This window comes from Haliotis cracherodii, unplaced genomic scaffold, assembly GCF_022045235.1.
Source record: "Haliotis cracherodii isolate W230 unplaced genomic scaffold, xgHalCrac1.p SCAF_14, whole genome shotgun sequence".
Taxonomy (NCBI): domain Eukaryota; kingdom Metazoa; phylum Mollusca; class Gastropoda; order Lepetellida; family Haliotidae; genus Haliotis; species Haliotis cracherodii.
In genome coordinates this window covers 19,714,947-19,740,852 of record NW_027266269.1, presented here as the reverse complement: position 1 = coordinate 19,740,852, position 25,906 = coordinate 19,714,947, and the positions used below count along the sequence as shown (strand labels likewise).

The window sequence follows — 25,906 nt, the reverse complement described above, 5'->3', positions numbered from 1 at the left end:
TTGGACACAACTATAGTATTGCGCCGTATTAAAGACAAAGCCATTAAGACGTAACATTGTCTGCCACTGTAGCTCAAGCAAGAGATCCCGAGAGTATATGAATAAAACACCACAGCGGACGAACTAGCTATGAGTTCATTTGGAAATCAATGTATTCTCAGTCTTATAAATTACCAGCTTTTCTGGTTGAACAAAGGTTTTTGGTCAATTTCACGATGAAGTTTGTGAAAGTTTGATGAGAATGCATTTTATGTTCTTTTTTCTCTTGTTTTGTCGCTCCTTTGATTTATTCCTACACACGACAAAACTGTTATATCAAAAGTAATTTTGTATAAATATGTTACCTTTACAGACTGAGCATGACACAGATATATGATACATATATTTTATTTATTTGAAAGATTGATTTTGGTGACATTCAAAAGTAGTTTCAGACGAATAACTCTTTTATTCATGATAATGCAAATAGGGGGACCCATTTGTATATGATTATTCGTATCAATGTCCATTACAAATTCGATTAATTTCTTAATTTCCCAATCACTAGCGGAGTGACTGCGACTTTATTTCAATGAAGTTCATAGTACATAGCTCGTCAGCTGCACCAGTAGTTGTACAATGAGAATGAATATGAAAATAGGTTTGTTATGGACGCTACACCGGGCAGACAAGCAGTTCAGACAGCGCTACAAACAGGTGACAGTATGGCCGGCTTTGAACACAAAGACTTGAACAAAAATGCATACACCCGTAGACAAGTTGTAGACAGGTTCGAGATCTTTTGTTGCGAAGAACAAACATTGTGCGACTTAGAATGAGGAAGAACCAGCTCATTTCAAATTACGAATTAAAATATTTATTTTTGGAATTTTAATTTTGGGTGTTGAATCTGTTAAAAGTAAATTGAAATGAGCGTAGGATACAGAAAAACAGACACATAAACCATCAACATCAGGTTCACCTCCCTTGATCTGATATAGACAAAAGTAACTGACAAATGTTGGAGAGGTAAACACAAGCATGTTGAATGTTATGGAAAAATAAAAAAATAAAATCCATGAAGAAAAAGTCAAATTCTTAGGTATTTTTCATATTTTATTATGAAATTTACTTTAGTCCGTCATGGTAATATCATTTACAATGTCTTGTATATTCCGTATGACCTATATACAAAGAAACATCCGTAAATTCGATCTGAAATAGGAATTTACAGATTGGAACTTTTTACAAATAATTTTACAGTTTCAAAGTATAACAAATATCTGAATAACTGCTGAAACATAGAGAGCCTAATCATTTTGAGCACATGAATTTATCAGTCATGTTTTACTGTGGAATTATCTTTAAAATATCAAAATTCCTTTGCACCGGCATTCATTGTACACTGGAAGAAAAAGCAACATTTCCAAGTTTGGAAAGAACAGGGAAAGACCGACCGATCGTTACAACATTTCCTAAGTAACGTAAGGAGCTGTAAACAATGTTTCCAAGATATGCCCCTATCTTCTAGCGATTTCCACATGCACTTTCACTCTCAGGAATATTTTCTTTCAAGGCTTTGAAAGATTTTTTAATTTGGAAATCACTTATTTCCAAGAGTTTGGAAAGAGAACTGTTTCTTCCAGTGATAGACTCTCCTTAAGTTCAACAGTCTCAGGGATTTTAACAATATGTACATATGTATTGATCACAGCATATGGGTAGACAAATGAAAAATATAAAATATCATAGTGACTCAGAAGAAAACACGGTAAAGCACCTTCTGAACAATCTTACATGTACATTGTAGATGTACAACGCATTACACCTTTAGAAATATATCTGTTAGTGATGGATAAGTATATTGTGCCATTTAATCTCAATCAATTATTATATGGCCATTTGTACGCATTAGTGTCTCCGCGTACGGCCTTGTGTGAACGAGGATAAGAGACTGAAAACAGGTATAAGCAAACAAAGACACTTAAGAATTACAGAGCACTATTTCAAAAGGTATATCTTCTTGCAGAATAAGAACAGTGCTTACTGTGGGTTTTGATAACTGATGCCAGATAGTGTGATTCATTCCGGCTATTAAGAATGATTAACGAGTGAACATAAATATGATTACAATTAGTAGTTTTACAACACACACTGTAAATTATATGTTCTGGCGATATGGTATATATTATTTACACTGTTGTGCTCTGTTCTGTTTTATGTGGCTACTTCAAAAGCATCTGCATTGACAATAGTCAGGAAGGTGGAATTGATTTGCATTTTTTCTTCAGCATTGTAATGAATAATTCAAACAGCAATACCACTGTACTAGTGTGGAAGATTAGATGGCCCAGTATTGATTCTGGTTGTGCACAGACACTTGTAATCTTGGACAATGTGTATTAGATATGTTGATTGACGCAAACACCACGATACCACTGTTATAGATGATAGACACACGGCAAAGATCTTCACAATACCCTGGGATCATACGATCTGCCCGGAATAGCAATATATTTATATATTGAATAAATCTTGGATAAAAATAACTTTTTCTTTCTCACTCTCTCAGTCTCTCTGTTTTTCAGCTTTAACATTGTGATTACGTCACATTGTATTGAACCCGTTGAGACCACGATCATGTCTCGTGACTTCGTTAAGCAACCACTTATCACTTGTGCTTATCTGCCTTTCTGCATATCTTGCACTTCTCTTCTTACTGCTTCTCCTCTTTCTTCTCCTTCTCCTCGGCTGAAAGAGAAATACGTCGCAATAAAATGTTTGTTTTGGAAAATGAAAAACATATTTTCACCACCGTCGCAGGTTAGTGAATATGGATTATTTAGAGTTAATTTCGGACAAAATCCTATGTCCGGTTATCCCAAGTATCAAGCTCATCTATCAAGGTAACTGCCACACTTTATGAATGTAATGTCTCTACATGTGTGATGTCCATCAATTTATCAGTTCATGACTATCAAAGTTACACAGAGACACAAAATGTCTCAGTTCAACACAAATAATTAAATACACAAAATCTAAACCTAGACTGCTATGTGGCTCCGGGCTATACAACATAGTCCCTCTTTAACAAGCAGGTAGTAACAAGAGAAACGTACCTTTAACTGCCCCCTCCTCTGTTGTCTTTTCAGCTGTGCCTGTCTCCTCCGCACTTTCTACTGTTTCCTTAGCCTGAGCTGTTTCTTCCAACTCCTGTTCTGCCTCGTCTGGTGTTTCCTCTGTCTCCTGTTTTTCCTCCACCTGGTTACTATCAGCCACTGGGGCGAGCTGGCTGTTCTCCACGGCCTGCTCTATGTTATATTCTGCCTCGGGATTCTGTACATCGTCCAGGAGAGCGTTGGCAAGCATGTCAGCTGAAAAGAGATTCATCAAGAGGCTATAAGAGCGAGTGTGTTGGCCCAAAAACGTTCTTGGCATACAACTAACAGGCACTACGTTTAAATGGTTCTGTAAGACAAAAAAAAACCCGTTTAGTTCGACGTGCGTATAATTGAGTTAGTTTTGTAAGTGTTCAGTAGGTGAACTGATTATTAATATTATGGAATAAACACTTTAAGCATACACTTGACTTTCGTTAAGTGACAAATGAAAAGGTTGGAAGCCCTATTTATCACGTACTACACATCTTACATGACCTCAATAAGCGAATGATCATATATTGCAACGAACATTGGAATTGTCTTTCTTGTTAACATCATTTACCAAAGGGCAATTTCATTAATGACTATAATCATCTGCTAAGGGATACACACTTATCAGCGATGTTCATATATACATGTTATGTGTTGCAAATGTTCTGACAAGCAATAAGTTGCCATGAACCTCCAGAGTGTTTAAAAAATATAACATGCAGAATCATCAGTCCTGCGAAACATATTTCACTGGACAAAATAGACAAAATAGCGGTAAAAATTACATGTATGGATCACTGAAAATCAGGTGCTCCAGGTGTTCGCGAAAAGGGCCCTACCGGTGTCAACAGTGAGCGTATTCATGTTAGTGTGTAGTTGTTGCCTAACGCCACACAGCAATACTTCTGCTATACCACGGCAGCATATAACCAATCGAGTCTTCGCCAGACAAGGCAAGTGATGGACTAGCTAATCCAGTGACACAGTGTCCTTTCTTAATCAATCTGCTTATATAAATGATTCAAGGGAATGTTCTAGTTACACCTTTTTTTCTACTTATATTTCTTGCGAATCGGGTTCAATGAATGATAAATATAAAATGGCGCGGTTCCAACAAGAGATTCGACTGTATACCAAGTACAGACTTGACAATAAAAACGATTCTTACCCAAAATATCCCTGATCTGACCAATGTCATCTGGGTTTCCATCCCTGGACACAACGTCATATAAGTAGCTGACCAGAGCTTGTGCCCGAGCATTTCCTGAAACGAAAGAAGATTGCTCTATAGAGTAACAGTAGTGCGATGTCAGAAGGCAGCGTATTGAATTGTGTATCTGAGGCGGCACTGAGCAATATTCACTCGTTTAATCATTTACAGTGAAACCGTATACCGTTCATCCGTTCATTAAAAACATTTCGTGAAATGTTACAGCAGTAACAATGCGGCATTAATGTCTCGCTCTTTGCATTCTTGTTTGTTGTTTAACGCCACACTTGGCAATATTTCAGCTATAAACCAGACAATCTAGTAACTGACATCATGAGCATCGATCCACGCAATTTGTGTATGACATGCATCAACCAAGTCAGCGAGCCTGACCACCCGATCCATTCACTCTGCCCTTACGTCAAGCATAGGTTGCTGAGGAGCTATATTCTTACCCACGCATATTTTTCGTTTTCAAGATTTCTCTTATTTCTTAACGCACTGTGAGTGAGTGAATATTTATAAACGTCACATTGAACAATATCTCGGCTCGGTGACTGGCTGATTGCGTGTCATCATATTCTGACGACGTGGATCGTTCGATTATATCGATTACTGGATTGTCTGGTCTAGAATTGATTATTTAGGGGTCGCCATTATATAGGTGGAATATTGCGGAATACGACTTTAAAACAACAAACAAAACACAACTTCTAACCCGGAATACTATTTTTTTTTTTAAATAAAACCTTATTCAATTTAAACTTGACATTTGTAGCTAAAGTGGAGTATCCCAATTACAGACAAATATTCCTACCTCCTTCGAAATCTTTTTGCCACCAAGCATTGAGCAGAGCATCAATGACACCAGTTAGAGATTCATCCCCTTCGGAAAGAGCGTCATCGACAACTGCCTGTCTCTCAGCGTCAAGGTCATTTCCAATGTAGTTCTCGTATGCACGGTCAAGGCTGTAGAGGTCATCTGGAATCTGCTCGGCAAGGGGTGCCATGTTGGAGCGCTTCTCTGCCTCATCGTAAGCTGGGTAGTATCCCTGAAGGGGTTCTTCATTCTGGAAGGATACAATCATGGCGTGTAAACAGATGCACTGTGTACAGGTACCGTTATATAATTCATTTCAAGCCATAACATGTGGCTTCTCGAAGACACGGTTTAAGATGACTGGCTTTTGTGTAACAGTAGCAATGCCAGGGTGTTGTATTGATCGATGGACACGGGAGACGGTTTGAACCACCATAATTTAATGTGTATCTTTACAAGATTTGTAAAGACGGGTTGTCGTGGTAAGAAGGAAGCTGGTAATTATGCGCTGATATACAGACATATTGACAAGCATGGGGAACTAGCATAAGCAAAATGACAGACACTCTGGTAAGGACGCATATTATTTGTCTGATGCAAAGTTAATTGGTAATGTGACTCTAACAGTAGCGTAGACGTAGTTCGGTAAGGCGTCTGAAATATAGTATAGCAGCATTTTGGCAGGTTTAAAGACCCCGGGCAATCCTACACTTAGGAGATATCAGGGATCGGCAGTATGATTTGATAAAGACAGTGACCATACAGGCAGACAAGCACAGGTACGCGGAAAACACAAATGATAATATAAAATATAGGAAGAGATGAAATAATAACGAAAATGAAGACAAACATAGCAGCGATGACAAATAAACAGAATATAGAAATGCAGGTTTGACAACATAGAGAGATGAGGCAATTACAAACTTGAGGTAAGAAGACGTACAATAAGCAAGACAAACAAAAATGAAGATAAACAAGTAAAATTACATCACAGGTTGGGAGGCACAGGTAGAATTACACCACAGGTAAGAAGACACACACACACAGGTAAACTGACAACAAAGGTTGGAAGACAAGTAGGTAAAATGACAACACAGGTTGTAAGACACGCTGGTAAAAGGACAACAGGTAGGATAACAAAGGTAAAATGACAACACAGGTAGGAAGACATAGGTAGAATGACATCATAGGTAGAAGACACAAGTTGGGAGACACATGCGTTAAATGACAACACAGGTAGGAAGACACGCATAAGGCAAAACGACATCATAAGTAGAAGACATACAACTAAACTGACATCATAAGTAGAAGACACATAGGTAAAGGACAACACAGGTAGGAAGACACACTTATGGTAAAATGAGATCATAAGTAGAAAACACAGATGGGGAGACACATATGTTAAATGACAACACAGGTAGGAAGACACGCTTAAGGCAAAATGACATAAGAAGAAGACACATAGGTAAAATGACATCATAGATAGAAGGCAGACAGGTACAGTGACATCATAGGCAGAATATACACAGGTACAATGACAACACAAATAGGAAGACATAAGTAGGGAGACACACATAAGGTAAAATGACATCATAAGTAGCAAGACATAGGTAAAATGACAACACAGGTAGGAAGACACACATACGGAAATATGACATCATAGGTAGCAAGACACACGGGTAAAATGACATCACAGGTAGGAAGACACACGGGTAAAATGACAACACAGGTAGGAAGACACACATACGGAAATATGACATCATAGGTAGCAAGACACACGGGTAAAATGACAACACAGGTAGGAAGACACACATACGGAAATATGACATCATAGGTAGCAAGACACACGGGTAAAATGACAACACAGGTAGGAAGACACACATACGGAAATATGACATCATAGGTAGCAAGACACACGGGTAAAATGACAACACAGGTAGGAAGACACACATACGGAAATATGACATCATAGGTAGCAAGACACACGGGTAAAATGACAACACAGGTAGGAAGACACACATACGGAAATATGACATCATAGGTAGCAAGACACACGGGTAAAATGACAACAGAGGTAGGAAGACACACATAAGGTAAAATGACAACACAGGTATGAAGTCTAACATAAGGTAAAATGACATCATAGTTAGCAAGACACACAGGTAGAAATGACATCATAGGTAGACAGGCTAACGCTCACAGCATAGTTGTTGACCTCGTCATTCTGTTCTGCCAGGAGACGTTGGTACTCAGAGATCACTTGTTCCTCGTAACGCTCAGCCTCTTCCTCGCTCATCTAAGTAGTAGTAGTAATAATAATAATAATAGCAGCTTAAAAATGTATGACCATAAGTATATCCATGTTAAACATTTGTTTAATCAAAGGTTGATACACATAATACATTTGTTATATACATGTATGTTATACTCTTAGCGGTCTAAGCTTAAGAAATGATAAAACAGTTGTATCGATCATAACCAACGTTGTTTCCACTGTCCAATCATCAAACAGAATTCTGACTTCTGAATGAAGACATCTGCATTACCCAGAACCACGAACCTATTCCCAAAAGCAATAACACCAAGAATCAGCACTGTTTCATCTCCTTTTTTTTCATGAAACTATCGAAAACTTTAATCTCACAACAAGATCGAACTGCCAGGGGGCGGAACTAGTCTATCTTAGAAAAAAATATTTTGTAGAATACTGAATTACGTGTTTCAAGAATGTTATTAGCATTTCACCTCTCGCTGTTGTTCGCGCTAGCTGAACAGAGCTCCGATATTAGATTTAAGTTGATAACCCGTCTTCATGGTACTTTCCTACAAATCAATATCAGGAATGCGCTATGTAATTATTGGGCTCCTGTTAGCCTCAAGGTAGATCAACTGGGATTTGTGTGCTTAATTAAGTAACGCTGTTTTGCCGCCTGTTTATATATTCAAGGAAATATAGGTCGCATTGTTTTTTTCATTGGAAGTAGAAATGGTGGTGCTTTAGGAATTGAGCTCTGTGTGATAAGTTTTTCAATAATATTGATTGTTGTTTTTTGTATTCTCATACCATTTTTGCTGTGCACGAGGTCGTCTGTAAAACATATTTTGACATACTGAACTCGATTTAATTGCTCAAAGAATTGGAAATCGTTATATAGACTGAACGTTTACTTAAATCATATCAAATTTAAAGGTTAAAAAGGTTACTCTTTGGAAATAAAGTTTCGTTCACCCTTCAAAATTAACGTTATAAATTGAGGTCCTATTTTAAGAATCTGTAAAAGCATTTAAGCCACCCTCTCTTTGATTAAAGAGTTCCGACTGTCATGCAATTTTGCGAGAGTGGCAACTGTCACTAAAAACGGTAAAGAGCCACCTCTATCGGGTTGGAAGATCTTAAGATTCTCATTTGTCAGTGAAATCCCTTAAAATCCTAACCGAGTGCCAATTTCGTCACCGAAATCGATTCCAGAGATTGACGCAAAATGTTGAGTAAGCTTTGAAGAGGAATACCGCACGTCTTGGAAGCCCTAAACAAACCCTTCAAAGGATGAATCATTGATTGGAAACTTTTCAAGTCGGGATCGATGTAATTGTATCTAATTTGGTTCAATACATTTACGTCAGCCAAGCTATTTCAACGTAATTGACTCTGCCATTGGAACCGCTCGCCCATGTCACGGAGTTGCTGTATTATACGGAGGTTCTTTCACAGGAACATAATCTCTTTCAAAGAATCGATAACTCACTATAGAAGAACCGACGAGGTCTTTCAAAGCGGCATAAAAGTTGTCGAAGTCCCACGATTTCAGAAGGTATTCTGCAACTGCCGTAGGCGAGAACTCGATGCTGTCCTGGCTTGGCAGGCTTTCCTGAAATGTTAAATTCCCTTTGTAGAAATGATTAGGAGAAAAATACATTTACATTTTGACTATGTGTTGCTATGGGACTTTGCGGGCTGGGTCAGGAAACCGCCAGATTCCACGCTGAGCGGAATATCGATTTTATTCAATGTTGTGCGTGGGAGATAAATTGATGACGTCAGGCCCGAGCTTTGACGTCAGAACGTTTCCGGTGAGAGGCTATGCGGTCTAGATCGATGTCCAATGTCTATTTCGGCCAATTCAATAAACCCCTTTCATTCACAGAACCAGTAGTGCGCCGCCGCAAAATAATTATTCTCCCGATTTAGAAAGTTTTCATTGATCTTTGCATGAGCGTCCGCTATCCTGCATGCAGATCTGATAAGGTTTGGCATCAATGCTTCCTCGTGAAATGGTTTACTTTGTTCATAAACAATATCTGTTCGCGAGATCATTTTGCAGCGCCAGCAGGTAGCAAACAGACATTGAAGAGGGCACTCAAACTTGTGCGAATTAAACCCTTTCACGTTTGAATGAAAGCACTATCACGCCGCAATGAACCCAATCTGCCAGGATAGAGCTTTCCTATCTGTTCCTGCTAATACTGCCTGGTTACATTTTACCACCACCGACACAGAGATATAGCTCCCATATTCCACACTGTCTCAAGATAAAAACTCAGTTTACATAATCAATATTCCTGTGCAAGATCATGTTTATCAACAGCCGTAAGATCGTAAAACCAATATTTCAAATTCGATTTACATTGTTAAACGACCATGGCTGATGGAATATATTACAATAACATAGTGATTTTCTTTTTACAGTTTTGAGAAGGTCTCATACATGCATAATCATAATTGTGCTAAGTATAATGCATATGCCCATATTTTACTGAATAATTTAAGAACTGTTATTTTAGAAGGAAATTATATTATCTTGTTTTATTCTCTCATTTGTTTTTCTCTCTTCGGCGACAAATCAGCTAGGCTGGCGGAAAGCCACACGTGGTTGGATTCAGTGATATTGAGAGCATGTCTGTACATTATTCATTGACATTTGACGAAAGCTTTAATCAATACCGAAAGTTGAGCAACATGCGTTGAAGATGCTGCTCTTTATATTGCTACGAAGGACAATGGATCAGCAGCATGTTCGGTAGTGCTACACACTGTATTAACTACATCACATATTAAGGGCAACGCGGCTCGAGCCGATTTTGTCACAGTAGTATGAAGGTCTATTAGTCCGCTTACTAAAGATTGTCAGCATGCCATCTTATGTGGGAGGGGAACCCAAATTTTCGCAGGTCTTACAAGATTACCAATTGAGCGAAACTCATGGGAACGAGTAATAGTCTGACAGACCAAGAATCACAATCGATGCAAATCTAGGATTCGATCCTCCAAGCAGTGGATCCTGGCCCGGGTAAGGGACGCAACTCTGCACCTACTGCAAATTACAACACTCTAGACCACTGGGCCACTCTATAAGCTTTAATGAGTGGATTGAACTGCAAGAAGATGTTAAGTAATGGCTCTGGGTTTCTTTTACATTTTTCATGAGGCTGAAACCGCACGTTGCTGCAGCTTGTGCACATCAAGATTTAATCACTAGATAAAACTGTTTTTTTCCGATGCTACTTGGATGCATTATGAATAGAGCTGATAACAAAATCACTCCAGTGAGAATGTGCAAGCGATAAAAGGAATTGTTTATGACTGAAGCAAAAGTGTTTTGCATTTAAACCAGGATTTTATCAGGGCTCAACGTAATGAAATATGACACAGACTGTCGGGATATATATAGACGTCCAGCGGTAATTCTCGAACGTGTTTCCGTAGTTTTGCTCTAATGATATATCCATTCACACCTCCTTAGCATTTCCTTTTCACTCACTGTTTCTTATTCTTAACGATGACGTATATTGTCAGTTTTATCTTTGATGATAGCACAGTGGTTAAAGAATTGGCTCGTCACACCTTGGTCGAATCTAGCCATGAACACAATGCGTGAAGCCCATTTCTGCTGTCGCTGTGATGTGAATGTAAATGCGGTGTTATATCATACCCATTCACTTCTCTTGTGTGTTTAATTGACACCTTTGATTCCCACACACATACTCATACGCACGCACGCACGCCACACACACACACACACACACACACACACACACACACACACACACACACACACACATTCATTCAGTCAGTGATTCATGAGACTCGTGAAGATCCTGGGTAGAACAGGTCTTCAGCAACCCAAGCTTGTCGTAAGAGGTGACTAACGGGATCGGGTGGTCTATGCCAGTCATCGCATCCCAATTGCGTGGCTCGATGCTCATGATGTCAATCACTGGATTGTCTGGTCCAGACTCGGGGCGGTGGGGTAGCCTAGTGGTTAAAGCGTTCGCTCGTCACGCCGAAGACCTGGGTTCGATTCCCGACATGGGTACAATGTGTGAAACCCATTTCTGGTGTACCCCGCCGTGATATTGCAGGAATATTGCTAAAAGCGGCGTAAAACCATACTCACTCACTCACTCAATCTGGTCCAGACTCGACTATTAACATATAGCTGGAATATTGCTGAGTGCGGCGTTAAGCAGCAAACAAACAAACATTCATGACGAGAACCTACCTCTTCAGCCTCTGCATCTGCATCCTCAACTTCTTCCTTGACGAACGTCTCGTGTACACCTTTGTCTGGAATATCGACGTGTGTCTCGGCAATTTGATGCGGCTCGCCAGTTTCATCGTCGTTTGTTTCAGACACTTCTTGTGTGACGTCAGCTAAAACCTTTCCTGTGTTTGTGTCTGTAACTGAGAAAATCAATTTCCATTTAGCAAAGCTGACACTATGACCATCCATAGGTCTTTGTTAAGGATGGAATCAGACGCGTTGAAGTGTTAACAACGCAATTATAGCTGCCTTAGTCTACCCCAAAGAACATTTACAGCTGTGTGATATGAAAGCTCAACGTAAAGTCCGATTTATCAAGCTGAAACTACTCGGGCTCAATCGGCTTATTCCGTTGCTTGCGTATATATAATAATTCCCTGAGAAGCCATGGCGTAGTGATATTGCACTAACTCATTGTCAACCGCGTAACACCAAGATCCCAGGGCATATTGTTCGAAGTTTGAAGGTTATTTTGTGCTTAACAGAATTGGGCAGACAATTTCATTTGAAAACAAAATCAAACGGAGACTTTAACAGTTGTGCTACTGCAGCCAGGTTGTGGTATCACGTGATAGTCACGTGAGGTAAGAGGTCCTAATGGGACGAGACATTCCGAACGCGGAAAGTAATTACAAGAATTTTTTATTCAACCTACCTTTTTGTTCTGTTTTCTCGGCTATTACTTCTTTTCCATTGTGTGTTTCAACATGGGACACCTGACTCTTGTGTACAGCAACGTCATTTGCTTTACTCTCTGCACCTGCAATATTCAAGATCATCATTTCTTTAGACCAAGTCAAATGTATCATTCATTTCTGAAATAATCAGAAAAAGTTGGGAAATTAAAAACAATTCCTGTTAAGAACCCCAGTTAAACCAGACAGTACCACTGTCAATTGAGACGATATTACTTAACATGAGTCGGTTTCATGCGCAAATGACATGCTATTCGTCCGCCAACATTTCCAAACATGCCGTCAGATTTACCCATCACCTGGGCACTCGGAAAATCTCTATCAAGTGTCGAGTAGTATATACCTACATATCTAGAAGCCCTGGCATATCTGTCTGGCATTCAGGGTTACCAAATGCTTAGCAAACGCAGAATTCTAAAAGGCATTTTTTTAGAAAATAGCAGTCACATGACTGCAAATAAGCAGCTTTCTCGTGACATTTTCTTGTCTTACGATTAATAGTTGCTTAAATCTTTCACATCACAGAGCTCTCATTATCACGAACATAAGTCTGTTTACATCTCCTTGCTGTCGCCGATAAAAGAGCACTTTTTTTTCTCTTGTGAACTTGTGAAAGATTTCTGAGAACAATTGTCAGAAGTCATTGTGCACAATTGCCCTTCAAAACCATTTGAAGCAGCAGCATCAAAGAACACAAGAGCGTTACGCTTTGTAGTATTCTGCTTCAGCGTTCAAGCAGTATAAACTACTTCGCCATTGCTTTTGTCAAGTCCTATTTGCAGGATAAAGTTTCCTTAATGTCCCAATTCCTGACGTTACATGAAAAGGTCGTCTGGTACAAGATGACAAATAGGTTCAAATTTAACATCTGAGCATCGAATAGAACTCGAGTGAAAGGTTGAACAAAAGAAGGGTATTTTATCTCTAAACGAGAACTGTTTTATTGAATCGAATACTTTTGCCTGTAAAGTAAAAGGGCATTAGTGTTCTTAAGTGGAAAGGAAGGTCCGCTTGTATCCGGCGTTAATGCATCCTTACGGTTAATAAGCGTGATGCAGAAGGAGTGACAAAGTACGTTCATATTGGTCACTTAGGAATAGTTAGCCTGAGTTTCAGATGAGATTGGCATTTGCGTCAAATACGCAAAATACATCACCATAACTATGAATCTTGACGTGTTGTTTAAAGACATATTCCAGCTCTATGCGGTCTGTAAATAATCCAGTCTTAACCATACAATCCAGTGATCTGCATCGTTCTACGCAATTGGGATACGATGACATGCATTAACTAAGTCAGCAAACCTGACCACCCTTTCCACTAGGTCGCCTTTTTCGATAACGGTTGCTGAAGACTACTTCTATGCATGGGGAATAGTGACTTTTGTTTGAGACAGACCATACTTTCATTCAGTGTCCAGGACTTACATATGCTTCTCTGAAGGAGGCAAACAATTACTTGGGGACCGATCCCATAATCGTTCTCAAACCCATGCCCAGTGAACACATGTAGATATATTTTGAAGACTAGATTAATTATTTTATCATATTCGGGAAATATTATTTAAAAAAAGAATACCATGCCAAACCCATCACATCCGGCTGAGCGGAAACATTATCTTTGAAGCAACCTCTAAACATAGATAAACAAATCCAGCCCTTGTGAAAATGTTGTTCTATGGGTCTATATACGTGATACCTATCATGTACGATCTACTTAAACGCGTTATCGATTACCTAAACGAGAGTTATGGGTCTATATTGAGGATGTTCATAAATTAGTTAGTGTTATGACGTCAATGCTTTGAGCATCAAGCAGCAAACGAACAAAAGGTTCTGCCATTTCCAAGGCCGTAAAACCAAGGTCTCATGTCCTTGGGGTAAATGGCACTATGTTATTTCCGACAAGAATAACATCAAAGAAGGTAGTTTTAGGTCTCTGAGGCCTTCAAACTTGTTTCCAGTGGGCGACATGCTGTGGAGTAACCTATTTGCGTCGCTTGTTGCAAGTCGTTTTTCGTTCCCCTTTGTATCTGAACTGTAACAGCCTTCACTAATTTAAAACAATATGTCAAGAACGTATTGATCTCATCTTTCCGACAATGACATAACGGCTTGGCAAGGCTTAATAATGCTTTTAGAAAAAGCAGTTAAAAAAGACAAGCATTGTCATAAATTCTACTTTCGTGACATACACCATTACGCGTTCGCAGTGTATAGCAGTGATTTGGGTGTGTTAGTACAAATTATTTATACCATCTCAAAACACAAAGCATAAAGACCATTGTTGGTACCGTCGGATCGTCACAAAACATCTCGATGGGAATGGATTCAGAAGACTACTGTGGCGTGTTAAGACCTGGGTTCAATACGCATTCATGTCTGCAGAAATGTGTCAGTAGGGTTATTAGTACGTCTCCTCAGGAGGCGTCTGGATCTGTACATTGAAGCAATTATTCAGGCTACTCAACGATGCAATGATGCGTCTGATGAGGACGGCCGCAGTGTCTGTAGGTCTGTTAGTTCCAGGAAATGACACCATGGCCAGTTATTGAGAGAACTCTTCTGGCGTTCGAAATTGCAGTAATGAATGCTGGGATCTGGCCTTCTTTGAGTTTGATATTGAATCGATTTATCAGGTTTAGGTAAAGAACAAAGTGAATACTCACCAGCGAGAGCAACTAATTTTTCAAGTTCAGCTTCCTGATCTTCAACCTAAAAGAAAAAAGTGTAATACCATTACAAGGTGGGCTCATTCGGCCACGCAGGTGTAGGGTTCCAAAGACAAAAAAGGTAAAGACATGTTTCGAAATGTTTCTCATTTTCGTGGTATTTTTAAAATGCTGAGTTATTTTAGTTTTCTCGCTATAAATACTTTTGGTTTGGCACGATGATTGCCGACAGTTTGAATTTATTTAATGCCTAATTTCTTATCATCATTTTGAATGATATATTGATAAAAAAAAAGCATTATTTTATGGATTAAAATATTTCTTTTTTAAGCATTGACAATGGTTAAATATAAGCATATGTACACAGATAAAAATATTCCAATCAAAAGCAGAAATTCTGCCGCTTCACAAAAATAAGTCCCATTTTCTGATATATTTGATTTGTCGTACTCACTTTGTTTACTCCTGGTCTATTTTCAGACACATCTCTCTTTTCTGAAATGACAAGAGAGATATATGAAATGAAGCATGTTAAAACTGTAACAAATATTGTCATGAATCAGTATCACTTGATGTAAACAGACAGATGGAGTCAGGATCGGAAGAATTCACTTAAATGTAAAATATCACAATGACATCCTTTGTAAGATTAATAACTTTCAAATAAGGAGAGGAGTGGTGAAATGAGGCTTAAGGTCGCGTTCAAGATACTGCAGTTTTATAATGACTAGCGACCGCCTCCGTGGTCCGTGGTAGAGCGTCCGCCCAGAGAGCGGAAGGTCCGGGGTTCGATCCCCGTCATACCAAGAGACGTTAAAAGATGGTACTTGTTGTTACCCTGTCTGGCGCTCGGCATTAAGGGGCTAAAACAAGGACTGGTCGGCTCGGAGTCAGTAAACTGTGTCTGAGTGGGTCATTCATGTTAAACTGCGGCATGGTATCTCAGTGAGCTAGCACTATAAATCGGCATCAGTCCGGACTAGAACAAGCAGCCACACAAACACACACACGTACATGCACGTCGCTATATAAGTGCAATAATCTTGGACGCGACGTTAAACCCAATTTCACCTCACCTATGATGACTAGCCTGCATGTGTGGTTTATAGTGCTAGCCAACTGAGATACCATGCCGCAGGTGAACACGCCTACCCTACTGAGAAACATTATACTGACTCCCTGTCGACAAGTCCTTGTTTTATCCCCTCAATACCGAACACCAGACAGGATAACAAGGACCATCTTTTGGTATAAAGCGGCCTGGGGATCGAACCACCGACCTTCCACTCTCCGGGCAGACGCTTTATCGACTACACCACGGAGGTAGTCTGATTATCGAATATACAGGACTTTGATGAGAAACTATTTCGAAATCAGGGACTGCTAATAACAACCTATTTCCAAACCAGTGGGCACCCAATAACAAACTATTTCAAGAACCGACATCGAATAACAAACTATTTCGAATAGCGAGGACAGGGTTTCAGCTTAATGCAATGTCCAAGTGGAGCTTCAGATTGAAAATCGAATGCAATCACCAAGTTGTCAACACGACATTAATCCTAATGATGCAATATACAAGCAATCACTCTAACATAATCCCCGCGTTCAGAGTAATCCCAAACTCCGACAATCAAAGCTGTTAACGTCGGGGGCGCTTATGAAACATGTATGATGTTCCTGTAAATACTAATCACCCGGCCATACGCGGTCTATATGGGAACAGACTAATGATATTTACAGAAAGGTTCTCGTCGGGACTGGGGACAGCTAACTGTTGTTGTAAATCACTTCGACATTTACCAAAACGATTGATGCACATCAATAAAACTAATGTGATATTGAGGTCGGATTTACATGCCGGTGCCTTTGTGTACAGTCATTTGTAATTTCATACAAAGTTACGAAATACATTTATATTCGCTGAAAGTAGATACCTTTTAAAAGGTTTGTCATTATTTTGTCAATTACTCCTGCTTTTGAATAATAAAGATACACATGCACTTACATTCTAAATAAAAAAATAAACTCGCCAAAGGTTTGTAGAATGATTTCTATCTCAAAAGCTAATGCATTTCGAGGTATATGCATGTAGATTTAGATTCATTTGATTATTTCACCATTTATGTGTGAGTATATGAGCTTAACATTATATCAGCAATGCAACTGTTCGCGCCTCTGGTGTATATACAAATGTAGTTCTCTCCAATCCAGACAAATGCAATGTAATATATAGAGAAGACAATTGAATCTACGCATATGCATCTAAAGTTGAAAACAAACAAAACATCCGCCTATCCAATCGAAACGCAACAGAGACTAGTTGCATCTCTATATCCAGTGTCAACCTTTCAAAGGGCTTTTATATATCCTGCCCATGGCATTCTACATCCAGTTGTCTCATTGTTTGATCCGCAACCCAATACCTCCATATCCCATCAACATTATCTCTGACCTATACCGAACAAAATGTATATTGTCTCTGAAACAACCATTGTTCCCGGCGACGTTATTCCTGGCAAGAGACTTAACACTAATTTCCCGCCTAATTCAGTGTCACTTGGGAGATGGAGCAATAAGTATTCAACAGACATTAAACCTCCTCCTACGACCTGCGCTCAAGTAGCTAGTCTTGAATACATTCATGCTAACGTGGGTGGAAGTTGTCCTGCGACCGAGGTTGCGAGAAGGCGTCGGAATTGAGGGACAGACTGCGACCCTAAGCCACGCACACACGACCCCTGTCATCTCCAGGGTATTCTCTTGACAGCAATGCTACTCAAGTTTTCCATGATCAGGCATTAGAAGAAGTAATGCTATACCATGTGACTAGAGAGTGTTACATTGAACATTACGTGGTACTTCTCGCTGGTGTCGTCCACAAAGACTGTTAAGGGCATGTAGCTTAGGGATTGTAATTATACGTGACCTGTGACATTCTTTGATGTATAATTGACAGAGTACAGTAAACAAGTCAATATTGATGGACATAACAATTATATTCAATAAAATTGAGCAGATCGATAACACGATGATAAATAATTAAACGGATTGGTAATAAGAGTGATCGTATGTATGCAGAAAAAGTATTATCAGTTGTATTGAAACATATGATAGATGGTTGACGTATCAATAGATAAATGTTTAATGTATAGATAAGAATGAATGGACGAATGCATTGGTAATTTGATGTTATATGCATGAGTTGGATCGTCAACAGATAGATAAAATGATAGAAATAATTAAATTCAATTAATGTTTCTTTGTCTTTATTTCACCAGACAATGTTAATGACACTGAAGGGAAATGCTTTTGATAAAAGACAATAAGCCGAGGGCTCTGTGAAAACACCCAAAATAAAAAAAAACGCAGTCTTCCTGCTGTCATCAATTTTGTCTCATAATCTTCGGTGATTTTCCTTTCATGTGTTTAGTCTTACATTGCCTCATGTGAGATTGTTCTTCCTTTGAAGTTGACCCTATCTAAAAAAAAAACATGGTTGAAAGAATTATGTCTCCTTTGAAGATGGTCATTATCGCATCAGCGATTTTTCAAATAATCTATTTATAGTATCAGTAAAGGTATTGATATTTGTCTGAAATGAAACCCAATTAATTGATGATTGAAATCTGTTTGTAGCAATTAGCTGAAAGATAACGTTTGTCCAAGGGGAAATAGCATCCGGTACAAGTGCTATTCACCACGCGACAAATGTCGTTTGGTGCGACTGATGAGGGATGTCTAAGCGACCATGGATGAGGCACTAATTATGGCCGACATTTGTTATGACTACAGTGGTCGTTATTGATTATATTTACCTACGTCAACGGAACTGCGATTCATTTAGGCCTTACTAAACACGATAACTGAGTAGGCGTCCGTTATCTATTGCGGTTGGGATATATATTTTAGAAGTCTGAATATAGACATGCAACATAAACTCGTCTACTTGGGTAAAGCAAATTCGGATATGTCGACAAGTCATGAGTAAACCGGTTAAAATTGAAGTTAATAATATAACAGTATATATGTTAATAGCTTTTACCTTCGTCATCAACGTTCGACACGTCTCCACGTCATCGACGTAGGGGCCATGTTTGTTAAAGTGAAAAAGGTGACTAGAAAACTTGCAAAAAGGTATCTGTACATGCATTGACACAATGGTTTACCATCTCAGTTTGCTTTACACTCCATTCTGAAGCTGAATAGAAACATCGAAAGGATTTGCCGTCTGTTGTCTCCTTGTAAACCACGATAAATACGATCTTGCTTGGAACAAGGGATGTAATGGAAAATGGCCTCTAATTGTGATCCTTGTTTACAAGAGGACGCGAGGCTGGCACGAGAAAAACAGCGGCTGAATGTCACATCTTAAAAGGTTTCTGACATGAGGAAAATGGCCAAGACCTATTAGAGGGAACAAGTAAGGTTGGCATTTGCACAATAAATATCACATCGCTCTCAGATATCGATGGAGTGTTGTCTATGGGTAATGTGATGGTCCAGACTGACTAGGTAGGACAGAGACCGCAGGAAATTGTTCTGAGATAAGCTGCTTAAATGAAGGCTATGGGACCAGATTGGTCTGCAGAGGACCAATTATTGGATATGTTGGAATCTCCTAGGTATATTTAATGAGACCAACTTCAGTAAATTGAACATGCAGGCATTTTAGGATTCTATTAGTGAGACCGAGATGCCATCTCAGGCAATAAGAAAATTGGTTTAAGAGTATGAATCCTCATATCAAAACGTTGTCCATTTGGAATAAGACCATGTCTCACAGAACGAGGTATAACTCTGATGCATGCTGACAGTAGAAGATTTAATACATGAGTACTGATGTTGTGGTATAAAGTCGTACGGTACAGTTTTATTTAGCAAAGTCTACATTATCTATGAAAACCTTATTGTCACGTAGTTACAATCTATTGCGTTCAATGCCCCTTTATAAAACATGAATTGGTTGAGAATAAATGTTGTAAAGACACACAAATATATACGATGTTTTTCAAAGAAAAGTCTTTCGATTAAATATTTGATGATACTTACATTATGTGCAACGTTGGTAATTATGTGATACAAAAGTAGGTAAATAAGTGCAGACGCTAGTGTTAAAATATGTATGTAAGTTAACACCACAAAGGTCCTTGAACATAGGCTGCCGCTATTGATTGGCGTTCTGGGTACAGTGTAGTGATCTAGTTTCAGATGGTAATATTTGATCTGATGTTCAATCCAAAAGGAAATAACTAGGCCACTGAGAACGTTTGTTTTCTTCACCCTTCTTCACCATATCGATCACGCAAAGTGATTTCTGTTTTGAAATAGGTTTGCACAGAGTGTTATTTACACAGGGCCATTTTTCTGTGTTGAAACATAACACGGGACCAATGTTGATATCGCGTAGGCGAGAATCAATTTCTGATTTAGCTTTCTTTCGAAACTTTCTACGAAAAGGAACCCACATCCAAGAAGAGCCATACTATGAAACTCCACTGATAAAATTCAGATAGTCTGAATCTATTTATTTCCATTTTGTTTGTTAACCGATATAGGAAAATAGTAAGTCAAGGTTCTTTTTTCACTCTGCGCATGTGTTCACAAATTAAGAACTGTTAGATTGTCCGTCCGTGTTTGTGTGTCTCCTGGGAGTTTCTGTGAAGAGGTATGTATGATCGAGTTTCAGAATAATATTAATGAAAATGTTTGAATACTTACACATGAAAAACCTGTTGACCTATGTTGAATTTTAAAGGCAGTCATTAATTCTTGCAGATTTAGGCTCCCAGGAAGAAATGATTTAAGACCTCATTTATTGATATAGCATCATTGCAACTAGAATTTACGCCTTATTGTTACATTGATCGATACCTGCCAGCTACATAATTTCAGCCATGCTCTTGGGATCTGGTTATGACGTTGTTTGTACGTGACAAACAACAGTTCCACAGCAAATGGAACCGTTGACATTTACATTTCGCTGTTAAGATTGGAAGTTGTCACAAAGGAGGCATTGAGACTTAAGTAATATTCCTGACACGTAGTGGTTTTCCTCAGGCTTATCCGGTGTAATCCTTGAAATACTTCTGACATTTTCTAGGCTTGAGTGCTAATGTTTTTCAGTAGTTTATGCGAAGCGTGAGGGCAATTCTACGCCACCAAAAGTCCTTAAACATCATAGCAACATTTGACAATTTTTTTGCAGTGAATTTCATATATCGATGCATGTAAACAGATTTTGGCCGCGTGAAGGTTGGTGCATCATTAGATTCAGTTATGACCAAAACTTGCATCTTCGCTGGAACAAATAACCTTTATTGTATCTCAAGAAGATATAACCTCGCGGCATTTTATGTTAAATGTCATAGGGAAATCTCAATACTCAATAACCTTTCAATGGTTATCGAAAGAGTCCGGGACTTCCAGAATCGTTCGTGATCATCACAATGTTATTTACATGGTGTCACGAGATATTAAAAAAATCCTGTTTGAGGGGAATTGTATGCCAGGACTCTTTCTACCATCCACAAAAGACTACACCAAAATCAACGGCAAATATGATAAGGAAGATAATATCCATCTTGAGTTTTTAGATCCCTTAACAAACTTTCCAGTCGAGCGATAATTAAACTACCTGTCAGGCAAAAGAAAGTAAATACCCAGGTTTGTTGGTGCCATAAATGAAACAAACAAGAAATGAGTAATCAATGGTAATATATTTGGCGACTGTTCCCAGTCTAGTATCGTTTTAATAACATTTGTACGTTTTGGGTCTAATTCATTTTTTAAGTGTATACCTCCAGCAGTTTATTAGGAATATATCAGCAAAATCCTATAAACTTTTTTTTTCTCCCTGCTTTCCTGCAACGATCGTTTCCATCGTGGGCTTTGACATTCTTCAGAAAATTGATATTGCGAGTTATTTCACACAACGAATATGCTTTCTCGGAGGCACCATGGCGTTCAATAAGAGACAAAGCGTAACCATCTGCCTGCTACAGGCGTTTCATGATGCCGACAGAGAACAAACGTCTGCCTGCTGCAGGCGACCGATGGTACTTTACCCCTCTGTTTGCGATGGCTTTTGTTCAGAAATATTGACGTCTTCAGTGGTTTTATGTCAATAATGTTATTATGTTTAAAAGTGCGGGAGAAGTATCATCCATTTCTATACTTTGTATCTAAATCGACGTCAAATGACTGTGTGGACAAGACAATGTTTATTGTGTTGACATTTTGAATCAGAAGATGGCCTTTAGATGTGAAAAAAAGGAAAGACGAGAACAAAAGTTATCAAACTTAGATTTTTCTTCTTCGAGGTTCTCTACACGATTCAATTAGATATCATTTATCAAATTTGCCTGTCCTTGTACACCTGAAAGTGAGAACGTGATCAGCCATTCATTATCGACAACACGCTTAAACACTCAATATAAAACACTCAGATATACCGTAGGATATTAGCCCTGGGACACAACTGAAATACACTTGCCTTGTCTTCTGATTCAAACAAAGAAGATTAGCCTAAATTCAAAGTGAGCTTTCCATATGCTGGAAACACATAGTTAAAGAATACTGTATTACCTCTATTTTCTGAATTACCAATGGTGGCAGCGTAACCTCTCTAAGGAAATCTTAATGTCACCGTGTGCTCGTATTAATGGACAATAATGGACATAAACGCTGTGTATTTCCTCCCATGATGATCTCAAGACTCGTTTAGGGCTCCTAAGGGCCCTGAGGTATAATTGCCAGGTTCCCTGGTAGCCCTAATTGCGGTTTATAATGTAATGAAACAAGGAACAGTTCAGGTCACTAGGGAATGCTAAAATCAAGTGCAGTAATATAACATTGGTATGAATTGCTTTTCTGTTTTAGCGTTACCCTTTCCGCGAACACCTGGTGTCACCAGTGCTTTTCAGTGATCTATGAATAGAATAACACCGATGTTGTGCCTTTTACGCCCAGTAATCAGATTGATCATACTATTGCTTTGATGTTTTATTTTATTTTATATTTGGTGTTTCACCAAATCAACTACTGCATATGTTTACAAGTATTAAATACGTCTACACTTAGCATAACATAATAAGAAATAGTTATATGATTTGGGCAAATGTTTGAATTTTTTACTAAATTTGGTGTGTGTATCTGTTACATGATGAAGTACACCCAATAGTGTAACGGTCTATCAGCAACTGTCCTATGTTTCAGGGTGTCACTATTTCAGATCCATATTCCATTCCATATCATTAACTGTACAGTAGATTTTTCTTGTGGTTTTGCCAACAGCTAAATCGATCAGTTGTTTGTGTTTTTTCAAGCAATGCTCTTTGGATACGGTTTTGCGTCTTTTTGCTTTGTCGTCATTGATAAATATCTAATAAATGCATTGGAAGAACATCGCTTCTCATAGCCATGTGTAACTGTAGGTGATAGAATAACCCGATAAATGTTCATATTCTTAACATTTGTGCTTTTTTAAAATCTTGGTACAATTATCTGTAGATGGAAATACGTAAGTACTGGGGAATAAATACTTAGTCTGAACTTTTATCACATTTAAAGGCATATATACCCTAACAACGTATTTTATTATAGATTTGATTTCTAGTCCTTTTACATCCCAAAGAATTATATGAATGAGGGTCAAACTACAAGGTCTGTCAGGATAATGATCGTAGATTTTATCGTTTACGAAACCCATTAGAATCGTGCTTTGATATAAAATAGAAATTTATCCCATAAATCTGTACAACCTCAATGAATGCTAAATGTTTTCAGTTATACGTTATATGCTGTCTGTGGGCCCAAGGTACACATACATGATATCATATATACGAAATCAATGTTTTGAGCAAAGGAGATTAGCTTCTTCAACAGAACCAACACCGTCAGTCCCTTAGGTCAACTAATTTAAATGTCATTTGGGCATATTTCCTCGGAATCATATTGCAAGTTGCCAGCGGAGCAGCATTTATATTAACGAAAACGACAAAAGACCAATATTTATAACCTTTTCCCAGAAATCGATGAAATGGCAATTATTCTCCCACTTCAAATACATTGGTATACACTGAGGGGGCGGGAGACAATATTGATATGCGAGTCGACGGATCGCGAGAGACTGCCGCGAGTGGTGACGTTTGATATATTGTCAGAATAGAATGTAGAACATGTCTGCGAGTCTGCGACGTCCATATGGCTGTTCGAGACTCTGACTTTCAATTTGAAGTTACTGTACCATTCCTGGAAAGATGTTACCTAAAGTACAATGTTATCACCCTGTACATGTACATCCGATTATCTCCTACTCGGTTGTATCGAACGACTGTTCATCTCGAAGAAAACACGGCTTCTCTCTACATGTTCTCTACTTTGAAATTGCCAAGTACTGATTTCAAAACGTCGTTCATTTAAACATACGTTAATGTTACCCAAACCCGGTTGTGTCGAAATACTGTTTATCTCGAAGAAAACACGGCTACGCTTTATATGTTTTCTACTTCGAATTTGTAAAGTACTGATTTCAAAACGTCGTTCATTTAAACATACGTTAATGTTACCCAAACCCGGTTGTGTCGAAATACTGTTTATCTCGAAGAAAACACGGCTACGCTTTATATGTTTTCTACTTCGAATTTGTAAAGTCCTGTTTTCGAAGCGTCAATTATTTGGAAGGATAATTTCTTCTTATCCAAACCCAGTTGTGTCGAAATACTGGAAGCAAGCATGGCTGTGCCTTAAAAAGTTGAAATTATAAAAACCTGATTTCGAATAGCTCGTGAGATATTTGTGATGTACGTTTTGGGTGTTTTGTTTGTTTGACCCTTGATTCCGTGACTTTAGGTGAACCTCTCGAGTAGTCACGTTGTCATTATCGCTGTACGGTTCACTTCATCATGAAGCTATGCTATGTTTAATTTATGTTAGAGAAGCCACGGAGCATAACTGATGTCGCAAAAGACGCACTGATGCGACACAGAAGCAGTTCATTTTTTAGTAATGATTCGCCACATCTTGAAGTAAAAGAGTTCACTCTTGTGCGTCGCAGAGGTACGTCTTTTGCTCCAAAGCGGCATTTCATCAAAAGCAATTTTTATAGCTCAATGTAGAGAATATTCCGTTTGCTCAAAAGAGAACATTTATTTGTTTCAGAAATAAACTGTTTTACATGTTGGTAGTCTAAAGTCTAATTGTAAATTAACACAGTATTTGGTGGCAAAGCCACAATTTAAATATATTGTACAGTTAATGATATTAAAAGTAGTGGAATTTGAAGAATGAAGTCCGTATATGCAGAAAAGATGTTACTCTGACAGTGAACAGGACGTAACAAAAGCCGTCACACTGTTGGATAAACTTCATTAGATAGGAGGTATACAAGTTCAAAAAGATATATAAATAAATATATTAATACACCTTTTTATATGGCACTTTTGTTGGTTGAAAGTTTGCCGAAACACAGCGCCCCAAACACCAATGCGTTTCAAATGTATTCATATGTATCATCATCATAACCCAGAAACAAGGTGTTGATGCTATTTATATCAATTTGAAACTAGTAAGATCGATCTAACAGAGAAATGTGGAAAGTTCTAGAAAACTGTTTGTCAAAGTTGATAAAGTTGGAGACATCTAATAAATAAAAAATCTCACCTTTAGCTTGTTTCTCTTGTAATGGTGCCGCAAATGTGCCGGCCACCAGAACGACTGCTAGCACACAGCTATAGATCTGATGCGCGTGCATTTCGTGTGTGTGAGATACAGAGCTAAACCTTTCACGTCCTTCTCCTGATGGTAAACGCGGCTTCTGAACACCAGCCCACTCTCT

The 25,906-nt window shown here is 38.6% G+C and overlaps 1 protein-coding gene across 2 annotated transcripts; it reads right to left on the bottom strand.

Annotated features, from left to right (window-relative positions):
• Positions 1 to 25,906, bottom strand: LOC139461062 (enolase-phosphatase E1-like). 2 transcript variants are annotated; one of them, XM_071242580.1, is made up of 11 exons: positions 25,732 to 25,906; positions 15,524 to 15,564; positions 15,067 to 15,112; positions 12,359 to 12,463; positions 11,662 to 11,843; positions 8,908 to 9,030; positions 7,362 to 7,457; positions 5,159 to 5,411; positions 4,300 to 4,395; positions 3,099 to 3,353; positions 1 to 2,730 (listed from the first exon to the last, which is right to left on the bottom strand). In XM_071242580.1, exons 1-11 carry the CDS (start codon positions 25,820 to 25,822, stop codon positions 2,696 to 2,698), a joined length of 1,323 nt encoding a protein of 440 aa, XP_071098681.1. In that variant the 5' UTR covers positions 25,823 to 25,906; the 3' UTR covers positions 1 to 2,695. The 2 variants fall into 2 exon arrangements, with proteins under 2 accessions (XP_071098681.1, XP_071098682.1); XM_071242581.1 differs by lacking the exon at positions 8,908 to 9,030.